Source organism: Hemicordylus capensis, chromosome 4 (genome assembly GCF_027244095.1).
Source record: "Hemicordylus capensis ecotype Gifberg chromosome 4, rHemCap1.1.pri, whole genome shotgun sequence".
Taxonomy (NCBI): Eukaryota; Metazoa; Chordata; class Lepidosauria; order Squamata; family Cordylidae; genus Hemicordylus; species Hemicordylus capensis.
The window spans coordinates 137009554-137025090 of NC_069660.1; the positions used below are offsets into that span (position 1 = coordinate 137009554).

Here is a 15537-nt window from a genome sequence, read left to right on the forward strand (position 1 = left end):
GAAGGACATTTGCAGGGCTGCTACCTGGTCTTCTGACCTGCCCTTTGTCTGTCACTATGCTGGCTAATTCTGGTCGGGCGGTCTTGAAGGAAGTGCTGTAACTGCTAGCACCCACCTCCTTATTTTTTGGGAGCTAGTTACTCACCCAGTTGTGAGTGACCATGGATCCCGACAGAGATAAACAGGTTGCTCCCCTGTAACTTATGATCTCTGTGGGGATCCATGGTCACTCACAACACCCGCCCAGCCGTCCCCTCTGCTAGCTGTTTTTTTCTTCTATATATCTCTATATTCTAAGTCACTTTGCAGCTGCCAGTTCAGGAACTAAAGAGGGAGGCACTCTACAGCCAACTTTGTAAGCTCCGATTTCACTGTGCCTTAAAGAACCAGTGAGCTCTTAAATGGAGCTAAAGAATTCTTCCAAGGTCGTCCTGTACAGGCGCAGAAGACCCAGTTGTGCATTACCATGGATCCCCACAGAGATCATAAGTTACAGATAAGCAACCTGTTTTTCTGGATGGGGTTACAATCCCCCAAAGAACAAGTATGTAGCTTCGGAGTGCTCCTAGATCCAAAACTCTATCTGGTTTTTTAGATTGAGGCAACAGCCAGAGACACTTTTTATCAGTTTCGGCTGATATATCAGCTATGCCCATTTCGGGAGGAAAATGACCTTAAAACAGTGGTACATATGCTGGTCATCTCCAGGCTTGACTACTGTAATGCACTCTACATGTGGCTGCCTTTGTACATAGTCTGGAAACTACAGTTGGTGCAGAATGTGGCAGACAGACTGGTCTCCAGGATAACCCAAAGAGACCATATAACTCTGACCTTAAAAGAACACTGGCTGCCGATATGTTTCAGAGTGAAATACAAAGTGCTGGTTATTACGTATAAAGCCCATAACGGCTTGGGTCCAGGGAATTTAAGAGAGCGCCTCCTTTTTCATGAACCAGTCTGCCTCTTAAGATCATTTGGGAAGGTCCAGTTACGGCTACTACCAGCTCATTTGGTGGCTGTTCAGGACCGGGCTTTCTCTGTGGCTGCCTTGGGGCTCTGGAATGCACTCCCTGTTAAAAGTCTGAGTTTCTCCATATCTGGCGGTTTTTAAAAAGACCCTTAAGATGCACCTGTTTTCTCAGGCTTTTAATTAATTTTAATTGGTTTCATATCATAATTGATTTAATCATTTTATCCTGTTTTTATATTTGTTGCAGTTTATGTACACTGTCTAGGGATGCACACATGTCAGGTGGTATAGCAATATAATAAATAAAAGCCAGTTGTGCAAGAGTTCTTGTCGAAATGAGTCTCTTTTAGGTGTCCTTGAGCAGACTGTTTCTACAGAGCTAGGAAGCTGTCTAAGCCAAAAGACAGAGTCACTGTATTATTAGATATTCAAGATAAGTATACTGGAGATTTTAATAATCTTTGAGAAGATGATGGGAAGATAAAGATTTGATTTACATAGTGCAGAAACATTCAGTAAACTTCTACAAGTATGATACAGTTTTATAGTCTATGCAACTTATTAATGTATCTGTTAATTTAAACACTTGGGATATATGAGTTATCTACACAGATATCAGTTACTAATTGAAAATTTCACACCTATTTTTGAATGCGGAAAAAGGAACTACACAAGAGAACCTGGACAAGCTGATCCAGAATGTACAAATAGAAAATGATAGCGACATGATAAAAAATTGGAAGTACCTTGGCGTACCTGTTGTCACCACAGTAAGAAATAAAGCATTTTATTTTAATGTCTTTCTTGCCATTCTTGTTTTCTAAGGGCTATGCAACTATTCTCCACTGTCACTTGTTCCACACTTCCTTTGCCTTTTTCATCAGTCCTTGCATAAATACTTCGAATTTTGTAAATAGTGGCTGACATTCAGACTAAGAGTTGTGTGAAGAAAATACTTCTACTTGTGATGGAAGGAAGAAGTGCTTTTTGGCAATCCTCCCCTTTTCTCTGCAACTGCCTTTGCCTCTCAAAAATAAGTCCCTGAGATGCAAGTCCCTTATATTTGGTAGGTACAGATTACTGCATTGGAAATAGGGGATCCTGAAAACAGTCCCTCATGCAGACACATTCCTCACACACAACTCTTTAGTCTGGATGTCAGCCAGTAAATTGATCAATTTTATGCAGTATCAAATAGTATATGTGAACTGCACAAAACACTTCTGGTTTGGAACAAAACTGAGGAATTAGTTGCAGCATATAACTAATCTGAATTATTCAGACTGTATTATTAAATAAAAGTGATCATATAATAGTAGTAATGTGTTTTAGAGTGTTCAATGTGCTTTATGCAGATTCTCAGTAATCTTTACAGCAGCCTGGTAAGGTAGATCAGTGTCATTATTGCATGCAGTATTGCAAATATGGAGTCAGAGATAGGGGCTGAGGTCAAGATATGGTTTGTGGCTGAGGCGACATTTGAACTAGGGACTTTACTGCTTTGCAATTTGCCATTACAATATACTAGAGCTTGTAAGAAGAATTAGAGACTTGGCGGAAAAATATTTTGGAGGCATTGTATTTAATCTTTTAAACTCTAAATCTGTTGCTACAGTAATTCAAGGTCCTGGGAGGATAGAAATTTTGTATTTGAAAAGATTGGAAGCAGGTGTTTAATTAGGTAGCTCTGTTTCTCTGGAAACATCTGATATAATTGACAACCTATTATTTGTTCAGGGCTTCAGTAGAGTATCAGGTCAGGAAACTACTTGGAAGTCATAGAATTAGTGTATATCTTACAACGGGGTTCCTTTTGGCAAATTTTGACCATGGTAATTCCCTGTAGGTTAATTTACTTTATTCTGAGAATTCACCACAAACCGTGAGCATTGCTGGCCTCTTCTGGTGCCTGCTTGATTCTAGAAACAGAGTAAAGGGGTGCTTTTGGCTCATTTAAATCTTTCTAGGGACTCTCTCTGTGCACAGTTAGTCACATTATTACTAGTGGCTTGACATAGGGATGTACATCTCCACATTCATCAAGGCTTATCCAGCCAGTTGAGTGAAGCAAGATGAACAGATGTGGATGTGCATTTGAATGCAATCTCTGGAAGCTGCTTCTGCACATAGATTTTTCATTTCTGGATTGGAGCTTCTGTATATATTAAGTGGAATACAAATGTGCTTGCTAATGGTGACCATATCCTTAGTCTGGTGACTGCCTTCTTACCACTGCATGGTGCCTGCTTACCACAGCATGGGAGATGGGTAGGCTTTAATGTTTGATGTCATGCTGTGCTTTGGAAACAGTTGGAATTGGTAAAGTCAGAGTGCCCTTGGAGAACAGTTTTATGTAATCTTCCCACCCCTCTCCTGAATAGTGTGTGTGTGTGTGTGTGTGTGTGTGTGTGAGAGAGAGAGAGAGAGAGAGAGAGAGAGAGAGATGTGGGAGGGCTAGAGCGACAGTAGTGACTACCTATGATGATAGGTAGCTGTCTGCTAAGACCAGTCAAATTGTGTGGCGGTGAGGAACCCTAACTTCTCCCATTAAAAGGCCTTTCCCTTTTTTGTTGTTCTGTTGAAAGTATGGCAAAAGAAGATTGCGTATAAAATTGTCTTTGAGTAGTATGAATCAGTATTTGACAATGTGTTTGAATAGACAAAAGGAATATTCAGTGTGAAAGTGAAATCTGTAATGTTTTAAGCCCCAGACTGTACAACACAGAGAAAATCAAATGAGCTGAATCTCAATATAGCAGATTCTGTAGGTGATTTGCGTATATCTGGATCATGATCCATTGGCATTTATAATACTGCCTGTGTGGGACCATTTGGGTGGAATTCAGTAGCTCCTTGTGGTGCCCAGAACCACCCTGTGCACGTACTTCATGTCCGTTATTTTCGGTGGTTGGACACCATTTTACTTCAGTTCCTTTCTGACCGCCACAGCATTCGTACCTTGGTGGCGTGACTCCTCAGTTAGGAGAGTTATCTTTTGATATTCATCTGTTAATCGTGTGTGTGTGTGTGATTGCACTTGTGGTTTTCTTAAGAACTTATTCCCGTCTCAGTAATAAGAGTTGTTTTAAAGCCACATTATGTTATAGATTATCTCTTTTCTGTAGTCTACATCGCAACGTAAATTGTCAAGGAGGGATCGTTCTTCAGAAGAAACTTTTCAGCTTTCTAGATGGACGCCTGTCATTAAGGATGTTATGGAGGTAAAGACATTTGAGAAAAGTTTACTTTTAATTGTAAGTGGAAGATTTTAGACATTTAAAAGCTATTTTGATGAATATCTAGTTAATACCCCTACTTTAGCTGCATTTAGAATGGAAATTTTACTCTCAGAATACATATCCTGTTGTGTTTTCTGGGGGAGCAATATGTATTGCAATGCATAGCTGTTTACTGCATTTCATGTAAGCATTAAGCTATTTGCTTCATTCTAATACAGAGTTGTCCAGGGGCCTGTTCTGGATTACTCCCCATGCCCATTTGCAATGAGATTGGGAGCAGTTGTTGCCACACTTACTGTGACTCGTGTATACATGTGCATCTACAGGTGGTCCTCGTTACTCACGGGGGTTCCATTCCAGCCTGCAACCGCAAATAATGAGTTTTTGAGTCTATGGGGGTTAGGTTCTGGCGCCCTGGAAAATGATTTTAAAACCACCAAAAAAAAAACAACCCAAGAAAAAAAGAAATAATAATGGAGCACAACACTGTAACTTGGTCACCTCATCTATGTCACTCTCCAGGTGCTCCAGCAATGGTCCCCAGCTCCTCGAGTACCTCCTCTACCTCCAGCTCCTCCTCTACCCCTACCTCTACTTCTTATTCGATTTCTATACCGCTCTTCCAAAAATGGCTCAGGGTGGTTTACACAGAGAAATAACAAATAAATAATATGGATCCCTGTCCCCAAAGGGCTCACAATCTAAAAAGAAACACAAGCTAGACACCAGCAGCAGTCACTAGAGGTACTGTTCTGGGGGTGGATAGGGCCAATTACTCTCCCCCTAGTAAATAAAGAGAATCACCACGTTAAAAGGTGCGTCTTTGCCAAGTTAGCAGTTAGTGAAGTTTTCTCACCCCACAGTTTAAGTCCAACTCCTAGCAGCACAAATCTCTGGCCTGACTGGTTGGTAGGTAGGTCAAAGTGGCAGCACAGAATTGGTTTCAATTGAAGTAAACACAAACAAGGGAGTTAGCAGCACTCCATCTCTCTTTCTAGTCTTTGACCTACAGCAGCAAAAGTCAAACTAAAAAAGCAATGGAGTTCCTTCACTTCACTGCTGGAGTTTGTAGCACTCCATCTCAAGTCTTCTGCTCAGAGCACAGGTGATGTAGCAGAAGCAGGCCCTGGAGAGGCAGACCTGCGACTGGCAGACCTGCAACTGGCATTGTCATCGTCAATGTCATCATCCTCTTCCTCCTCGAAGCCATGGAAAGTGCAGCCCACTCTGCAGCTGTGGTGGTGGGTGTAGCTACCTTTGAGTGTAGCTGGAGATGGTTGTCAGTTTCCCCTTGCTTTACAGAGCCTGGTAGGTGCCCTCATAGGTTTGCAAAGAAGCCTGCAGCTGCCTTTTGTGTTTTATGCTGTGATCCATTAGGGGATCAGTCTTGAACACTTTGTCCACCAAGGCAGTTCCCAGCTGCAGAACCTTGGACAGCACTTTTGTGTTGAGTGGCTTGGGGAGCATCCCTTCCTCTTCTCCTTCATTCTAAAGAGCTGCCTAGGAACATAAGAATAGCCCCACTGAATCAGGCCCAAGGCCCATCTAGTCCAACATCCTGTTTCACACAGTGGCCCGCCAGATACCTCTGGGAAGCCCACAGACAAGAGCTGAGGGCATGCCCTCTCACCTGTTGTTGCTCCCCTGCAAGTGGTATTTAGAAGCAGCTTGCCTCTGAGGCTGGAAGTGGACTAGTAGCCATTGATAGACCTGTCATCCATGGATTTATCTAAACCCATCAAGGCTGGTGGCTGTCACATCTTGTGGCAGAGAATTCCATAGATTAATTATGCGCTGTGCTTCCTTTTGTCGGTCCTAAATTTCTTGTCAATCAGTTTCATGGGATGACCCATGAAACTGGTTCTAGTGTTTTGCGAGAGGGAGAAAAATTATTTCAACTTTCTCCACACCATGCATGATTTTATAGATCTCTAACATGTCTCCCATCAGTCATCTTTTTTCTAAACTAGTCTCAGGTTTGTTTGTTTTTGTTTTTTTGGTTTTTTTTAGTTGACACTTTCAATAAGCTGCCTACCATGACTCCAAGATCCCTCTCCTGGTCAGTCACTGACAGCTCAGATCTCATCAGCTTATATGTGAAGCTGGGTTTTTTTGCCCCAATATGCATTACTTTACACTTGCTAATATTGAGCTGCATTTGTCCTTTTTTTGCCTAGTCCTCCAGTTTGGAGAGATCCTTTTGGAGCTCCCTGCAATCACCTTTGGATTTCACTACCCTAAATAGTTTGGTGTCATCTGCAAATTTGGGCACCTCACTGCTTACCCCAACTTCTAGATCATTTATGAATAAATTGAAAAGCAGTGGTCCCAGTACAGATCCCTGGGGGACTCCACTTCTTTCTACCCTACATTTAGGGAACTGTCAATTTACACCTACCCTCTGTTTCTTGTCCTTCGACCAGTTACTACCACACATGAACCTGTCCCCTTATCCCAAGACTAAGTTTACTCAAGAGACTTTAGTGAGGAACTTTGTCAAAAGCTTTTTGGAACCTCCCAAATGCTCTTGAAATTGGTTTTATTAAAAACAAAAATGGCACAACAAATAACTCCTTGGTCCTCAAAACTCCCCTCACTACCCATGAGCACATGCAGGAAGATGGATATATATGGATGGATCCATGTGACAAAAACTGTGGATATGTAAGACCAGTCTACTGTGGGTCTATATGTCACGACCACAGATATCCGGAACTGCGTTTGCTGGGAGCACAATTGATGAGGTCTACCTGTAGTTTGCTGTTTGAGGGCAAAAGAATACCAGTTACATTCTGGCAGAGTTACTCTGATGCCAGGGGAACCCTTCCCTTCTGCAACTAGTTCTGATCTATGGGGAAAGCAAACATCAATCCATTTTGTAGATCAGGTCCAGATTGATTAACATCAAATGAACAAGTGTGCGTAACTCTGTATCAGATCCAGATAATGAAGCATCACTGTAAAATACCTTAGTGGGCAGAGTTGGGAAGTCAGGATTCCTTGAAAGTAATGTTTTATTAAAAGAGCATAGTACAATAATTAGGTATTGAATATTGGCTGCTAGAGCAGGTGTAATGGAGTGGATCTGAAGGGTATTGAAATGAAGGAAGTGGGGGATGATCGAAGTCAAGCAAATACTAGGAATACAAAAGTGAAGCTAGAGGAAGGAAAGGAAAGAGAGCAATGTTATACTTCTCCTGTTCGGTTGAGAAGATATGAAAGCTTGAAAGGAGAGGGGTAGATCTTGGGCTTACACATCTCAGTAAGGCCTTTGCTGGGCTGGATTGGTTTCCAAGTATTACTTCTCAAAATAAGAGCTTTTCTTATTAAACTGGCAGACAGACAGACAGACGTCCAGTCTGGGAAATGAACAGACCCTGAGGTCTGGAATAGAGAGAAATTTGCAGTGACTTTATGATTTGAAGTGTTGGACTGAAGTGATTAGTAATTAAGCAGTCTTTCCCCAGAGACATGGCTCATTCCTGGGAACTCTGGCTTCCATTACTTATATTAGTAGTGTCCATTACTGCATACAAGTACTGTGCCTATTTGCCACTGGTACGAAAAATGAGGGCTTTGAATTAGGACCATAAGCCATTTTGAGTGATTAAAATGAACACATTTTTTCCTCAGGATACTATCGAAAATAAACTGGATTCAAAAGAGTGGCCTTATTGTTCCCAGTGCCCTGCACCCTGGAATGGTTCTGGAGCAGTGAGGTAAGTGGTTCAGTAGTGTCTGAATAAAAAATGTGTTTGTGTCGGTTTCTAAATAATATTCCTTCTGTTTGGAGACATGTTTCCTTCTGCACCTTTATAAGAAATATCTCAAAGAATAGCATTTCAAACTCTCTTGTTTTACAGTGCTCGTCATAAACCCAAAACTAGTTATTTAGATGACCGGAAGAGTGGCTCAAAGCTGATTGTGTTTGTCATTGGTGGCATTACATATTCTGAGATGCGCTGCGCATATGAAGTTTCTCAAGCCTATAAGTCTTGTGAAGTTATTATTGGTAAGCCTGACTTCAAATATTCTTAAGACAGGATTGCAGCCCTGCAACGTAACCTTTTTTTTCCTAAGAAAAAGGAGCTACAGTGTGTTTCACTTACATTTTTTGCCTTTATCTACTTTCCTAAAATTGGCTGTGCCTGTACTCCAGTATAACCACTTGCAGCTTTAAAAATTACTACCAGTGCTACATAAAATGAAAATCCTTGTCTCTAGATTGGTCTCCCTTATTCTTTCTCTTGGTCCTTAAAGATCATTGTGTCAGTCACCATAATGGAACTTTTTAAGGAAGCTGAAATAGTTGCTTTATAGTCTACATACAATCATGATAATCAATCAATCTTTATTACGGTCTTAGGTTAGCATCAGGTAAAGCAGCATGTAATTTTAAAAGCAGATAGAGACGATAAAAACAATAGACTCTATGCCTGTTAGCATAAAGACTGTAAGTGTACTATAACTAAGAAGCTAATAACTATAAAGATCTGTAAAAGACCAGTAAAAATGCCAGAACAGTAGAATGTGACTATGAAGTCACAGTAGGGCTAAAATCTATGAGATGCTGTTAAAAGTTACATGCTATATAATGGCTGTGAAGCTAAAATCAGCAAAACTGTGTCTATAAAATATTTAAGATAAACTGAAACATTAAAAGCATTAGGGCTGAATGATTGGAGGATTAGTTCGGGTTGGCAGTGAGAGCCTGATGAATTCTGCATGCTGCCATGCAGAACTTGGCAACATTGTGTATTATAGATGGATTACAGTCTGAGAATAATAGGGAGATGTAGTACTGGTCTGGCAACCTGTCAAGGAGCAGGAGTATAAGGGCATTTTGTACATCTGTGTAGAACAGGCAGTGAAGGAAGATATGCTCAATAGTTTCGACGTGCCCCGAGATGCAGGGCCACAGACATTCTGGGAAAGGAATCTTCCTTTAAGGACAGTAGAGGGAATGGCATCTCAGTGAGCCAGGATAAAGGCCCTTCTGTGCATAGGTACTTGTAGCTGCATGAGGTATCCAGCAGGTATAGTTATATGTACCTTAGACTTTCAGAGAGAAGAAAGTCTGGGGGCCTATCTAGATCACTTTGGCATTCTGAGTCAATTATGCGCTGTTTGATAAGTGTTCTGGCCTGCTCATAACCCATGGAAAGAAGGTGGGGAGGGGAGAGCCCAAGTAAGGATAGTTTCACAGATAGAGATTGCTTCCATGTGGATTGGAAAATATCCCATCAGTGTTGAGGGGGCTAGGCCCATTGGGAGGAGGGATAATCTCAGCCAGTAATTGAATATGGACAGCCAGACTCAGGCCTTCATTTTTGCCAGGCCTGCTTCCAATTGTAGAGTGGTGCTAGAGACAGGGAAACATCTGTCCTTGTCAATGGATGTGAACAGTGCAGCCAAAATGGGAGCCCACCATGATGAATGGTTTTTTATATGCTTAGGGGGAATTATGTCATTGCCAGGAGCCTTCCTGGGTCTTAGCTGGGAGATCAGGTCCATAATCTCAGCTGGTACTACCAGCAGCCATGGGGGTAGGTCCTCGGTATCTTGCTGAGGGCATCTGTGGACCACCTCTTGATCTTTGTACAGTTCTTTGAAGTGCTCTTCCCAGACCTCTGATGAGATGAAGCTGTCCAGGTGGGTCAGGCTGTTGTTAGGGTGGTCTGCAGTGACGTGCCAGAATAGGGCCGAGTCTTTGGTTCTGACTGCTTGAAGAAGGTATCATCAGTCAGCTTTCATAGTGTCTCTTTTCTTGTGTTTGAGTAGTTGCTTGTATTGCCTCTTCTATTTGAGGAGGTCCTGCGCCATCACTAGGCATATAATGGCCTTGTAGGTGTTATAGTTAGTGATGAACTTTTTTTTGCTTCAACGCATTTGGAGTCGTACCAAGGTTTGGAGCAATGCAGGAACGGCTTGGAGTGGCCATTGTGTCTTGTTAGGTCTCTTTGTAGTTCCTGCACTAGATAGCTATAGCTTTTGAGGACTAAATTGGAGGAATCTGCAGAGAGCAGGGAGAGGTGAATGGATTGAAAGTGTTCTGAAGAGAGTTGTTCCATGATTGTGTTGTCCAGTAGGGTGGAGCATTTGATGCGGCAGGTTCTTCCCACTGGTAGGATGTGAGGTTGGTAAAAAGCCTCTGCGTGGAGCTGCCAGACAAAAGCTTTAAGGCTTAGGGTGACTGACAAGTGGTCCCTATCAAACTGAGATGTGACCTTTAAGTGGTTTGCGAAGTAAATTAAGTTCCCAGAGATGATTACATAGTCATTTACACTCATTTTAGTCCTGGCCCAGAAGGTAAATTCTGCAGGATGGTCATCTTCCACAGAGCCATTAAGGATGTGAAGATGAAGTGTGCTTGACATTTGGGCTAGACAAATGTAATTTGACTTCTTGTCCTTCACCCAGCATACTAGGGGGAGTAAGTCTGCTTTGGGATTGGGCGGTGGTGTGCATATAAAGTGTTCGTCATCAGGACCTAGCCTGGCTTTAAGGTCACCTCCAACCATAATGTGAGCATTGATTGAGGAGAGAAGGTCATTCAGATAAAGTTCCAGTTCATGCCACAGTTTATTGACTTCAGATTTCCATCTCTGCAGGGCTAGATACTTATTGATTGCTAGTAGGATGCAGAGTCTGAAGCCGATTGCTGCCATGGCATGTTGCTTGAGTGGAGGAAGTCTGGTTGATTATGCACATAAGGTGGTAGAAACTAACACTCTCAATCCACCCTTAGATCTGCTCCTGCTGCACTGGCTTCTGCTCCCAGTGAGTGTGAGCTATAGCCATTGAGTGCTAGGTCTATGGATGTCCAGGTTTCCTGTACCATTATGATATCATGCCTGAAGATGTAGTTTATGAAGGAGACATCTCTTTAGCTGGATTTCCAGCCAGCCACGTTCCAGGTCAGGAGGGAGACCTTATGCTAGCCTTTTGGTCAGTCTATAGTGATGTTGGGAGGGGCCAGTGTAGAAATCCCCAGTGGGGTGGTGATGGAATGCGTGCGGGGAGCCATGCAGTTAAGGGAAGTAGTCTCGGTTGTGTTCTTCTGCAGCTAGATCCGGCTGTACTTCTGACGGCACAGCAGACAGAGACTGCAGATCGATATAAACAGGTTGCTCACCTGTAACTCTTGATCTGAAGGTGATCCGTTGTATTCGTAACGAATGGCTGAATTTGATAAAGATGAGGACTTTGCATTAAACCGGAATACTGCCAATTCTTTAATAGAAGTCCAGCAAGTCTATTAAAGAATTGGCAGTATTCTGGTTTAATGCAAAGTCCTCATCTTTATTAAATTCAGCCATTCGTTATGAATGCAATCATGATCCAGATCATCATGATTCTGTCATGAAGACAGTGGAGACATGGAAACTTGGACTCTCAGCTTAGGAGCTGCTGAGCCTCTTTCTGGGCATTCAGACTCCACAGAGGAAGCAGGCAGCTCCAGCAAACAAGCTGGGGATATTAGAGCAGTGAATCATGATTCTGAAGCACGACCATTCACTTGAGTCTCATTACCTTTTACAATTATATATCATCTCCTGTAATGTTGCATCCTTGCATTCTCTTGACCTTGTCCTTCAACCAGGTCAATTCCAATTTTATAAACTTATTGGAAACCTTCCCCCATGCTATTTTAAAATTAAATCTTGGAGCCTAACTATACTTTACATCAGTATTCTTCGTTGTAAGGACAGTGAAGAAAGTCATCCCTAAGTGCAGCTTCCTGACTAATTGTTTATTGGGCCTGTGTGAAGCTACAACTGAAGCTGAATACTTGGAATAGTCCCCTTGGCACCATGTGGAAGTGGCTATTCCCACCATGCAGTGGTACACTTTGTACAGTGTTGGCAGGGGGCTCCTCTAAGGGGAAACAGAACCCTCTTGAGCCCCTCTTCCATCTTGCAAGGCATGCACAGAGTACTGGAAAGTGTATCCCTCCCCAGTGCCTTTCTCCTAGAGCTCTTGAGATGGCCCTCTCAAAGGACCCTCCCGGCACTGAGTTAAATGCAGTACTGTGCGGAAGTCAGCACAGTGGGAAATGGCTCTGGTTGAAGGGTGTGTGTTCTAACAAAGTGGCTTGGAAAATAGTTAAGATCACTGCTTCTCATGGGAAATGAATGTAACAGAAGCCCTTTCTCTCTTTCTCTCTCAAAAAAAATGCTGCTTTGAGAGTTTGGAGCAGAAAAAATTGTGTGCATTTGCAAGTTGACAGTTTGCTCACCAATCATTTCTTTGTTCCAAATCAACGCCTTAGCTGCTTTTCCTTAAAAGCAAAACCATTCTCTAGCCAATTCTCCAAGTGTGAGACACCCTTTTGGAGCTATTTGTTTCCTTGGAATGTAATCAACCTGAATAATTTGGTGCCACATGCAAATACAGTGGTCCCTCGACTTACGAAGTTAATCCGTTCCGAACGCACGTTCGTAAGTCGAAATTTTCGTAAGTCGAAAAGCGCACCCACGGAGGTCTGGAAACATTCGTAAGTCGAGGAAACCACATCTAAAAATTCGTAAGTTGAGGAAGCCGCATCTAAACCGGCAACAACTTCCGGTCATTTTTGTCGTTCGTAAGCCTGCCGCATCTAAAACTTTGGATGTTGAGTAGTTCGTAAGTCGAGGGACCACTGTATAAGCTACCTTGCAGTTAATATCTGGTTCCAAATAATTTATGAATATCTTATAGTGCTGGTTACAGTACAGATCCTTGGGGTGTCTCTGCTTCTTCGTTCCCTCTATTGTAAAAAAATATCCATTTTATTCCTGCTCTCTGCTTTTTGAATCAGTTACTAATCCATAAGAGACCCAATCATATCCCATGACTAAGTTTTCTAAGGAATCTTTAGTAAGCAACATCTTCAGAAGTGTTTCGATCATCCATGAGTTGGACATCTACCAGCTAACATGTTCTTTACTAAGAATGAATATTAAAAGGCAAGAATTCCCTTGTAGAAGCTCTGCTGATAACAATAAGGCCTGTTCTGTCATAGCTAAAATGTTAAGTTAGAAGTTTACCTGACACTTTTCTCATCCCACTTAGACATAATTTGATACCATTGCTGCCTGTTCCTCATCACTCTTAATTCCTATTGCCACAAGTTCTATACATAACATTCTATATTTGGAGGAAATAAGTTGTGAAAGCACCGATATTATAACACATTACATCCTTCCAAACAATCTGTCACACACACAAAAATTGCATTTTCTCAGACCTGACCCTGCTATTACAATCAACTTCTAGCTATTGGTCCTGAAGCAATGGGTTTTGAAAATTCTCATTGGTGCTATGAGTACTGATGACAAGTATGTGAATGAAACAAATTTTGTGTTCTGTTCTGAATTTGGAACGGGCCCTTCATTTGAAGGGCGTTCTGTTCCAAGTTCAGAACACTCGAAATGGCCCAGTTCACAATTGGAATTTTCCAACCGTGAACCACTCTGCACATCCCTAATGACAATATTGTTTAGTAGGAGCATAGTAGACTGAACATGTTCAGTTCTATGACCTTTGCAATTTTACTCTTCCTGGATATCTCAGAAAGGATTAAACATTGACCTGAAAGCTCTGTTTACCAGCTTGTTCCCAAGGTACTGGGACATAGGAGATCCAAGTCGAGACTGTGACCTATTTGGAGGCTAGAACTGTAACTAAAAACCCCAAACATTTTCAGAATGTGGGGTAGCTAGTACCAAAGGAAAATTTTAACATATTCTTGATTTTAAATTTAGTAGGCAAATGTTAAGTATTGCCATTCTTTCATTATTCTACCTTGTTTTACCAGGTTCCACTCACATTGTGACACCTAGAAGACTACTGGATGATGTAAAAGCACTCACCGTAACAAAATCAAAGGATACATTCTACTTCAAGAATGAATAAAGATTATAATGTTCAAAGATTTTCAGTTGTGCTTAACTTGAAAGATCTTAAGAACATATGTAATATAAATATTATGGGCACAGTGTATCCATAGTGAAACACATTTAAGTTTCATAGATTTCAGTGGGAGTCATTTAAGCATGTGCGTGATTCTCCCATTGACATTGGTGGGACTTAAAGGGGTTCAGCTTGAACTGGATTGTACCCTATGTGTAAATTTTATAAATTGGTTCTCAGAGCTCTCTTTGGGACTGTGCGAGTTTCAATTTAATTGGATATCTTTTTATAATTTGAAATCTGCTTTTCATTAGAGCTTGTGGGAAAGTAGTGGATAAGAATGAAGAAATGTACATAATGTGTGTTTGTATTCATGTACTTATAGTTGGCATTTCACTGTGAAATGTTTGGTGCAGAGAATGTTCACTGCAATGTGCTATGCTAGGACTTGGCAAAACAGGTTTGTATATTTGCTAATGACTTCAGTAATAACGTGTAAACTTTATATTCTGGAAATATGTCTGTTTCTAAAAATATGATTATAAAAGGTCCATGAGCTTAACATATGTTGTAAATAAAAATGTATAGCACAATTTCACAACTGCAGTGCAACAAGCTGTAAAACTCGATGCAATATGTAAGAATTCACTGAAAGCAGTTTGCAGTAAGGCACAGAATATAAGAAATCCTATTATCCTGAGAAATCTGAGATGAAATATTGTTTGTGTGTCTGGGATTCGCATGGATCTCTGTATGGTATCTGGGTGAAGTTAATCATGAAAGTAGTAAACATTTTACCATCATTAATAAAGCTTTGAAAAGCGTGATATCTTAATTATTTATTTTTATCTAGAGGACTCTAGTAGACTTTTCTATGTGTTTGCAAAACTAATTGAACTACATTATCACAGCACCCCCTCCTTTTGGACAAGTTAGATTATCGTGTAGGACAGAGGCTTGTGCTTTAGAGTTGCTAACTTGGGAAAAACAGGGTGATGAGAAACTGAGTTGTATAAAAGTGTTTCCTAGAAGCAGCTACAATCTCATGTCTAAATACTTCCAGATAAAAGCAAGGGGTGATGTTTAATTGGATCAACCAGATTAGAATTCCCATATTTTAAATAATAAATATACTATATAAATCACAGTTCCTGATTTATATTAAAAAATGTAAGCCAAATAGATATAAAAGCAATCACTGCAATGCCTAGTTTTTGAGTTGTTTTTGAGGACAAACTTGATTGCTGCATTTCATGCTGAGGATGCTACCGTATATAACTCATATAGAAAACATGCTGGACAAATTTTATATATCTTGAACAAAAATAAAGCTGTATGTCGTTATGTGAATAGGACAGCTATCTGGCATATTCAAACTAACTAAAAGTAGCCAGATTATTTGGGAATAGGAAATTCTGTACATCAGCAACA

General features: G+C 41.1%; 1 protein-coding gene across 3 annotated transcripts in view; it reads left to right on the plus strand.

The window, feature by feature from the left end:
* Positions 1 to 14933, plus strand: part of STXBP3 (syntaxin binding protein 3) — a 76495-nt gene extending 61562 nt beyond the window's left edge. For all 3 annotated transcript variants that reach the window (XM_053250349.1, XM_053250350.1, XM_053250351.1), the window contains 5 exons: positions 1637 to 1743; positions 4099 to 4194; positions 7846 to 7931; positions 8076 to 8224; positions 14012 to 14933. In XM_053250349.1, the coding sequence (XP_053106324.1) occupies positions 1637 to 1743; positions 4099 to 4194; positions 7846 to 7931; positions 8076 to 8224; positions 14012 to 14109 (536 nt within the window). In that variant the 3' untranslated portion in view covers positions 14110 to 14933. The remainder of the gene's footprint in view (positions 1 to 1636; positions 1744 to 4098; positions 4195 to 7845; positions 7932 to 8075; positions 8225 to 14011) is intronic.
* Positions 14934 to 15537: the final 604 nt, after the last annotated feature.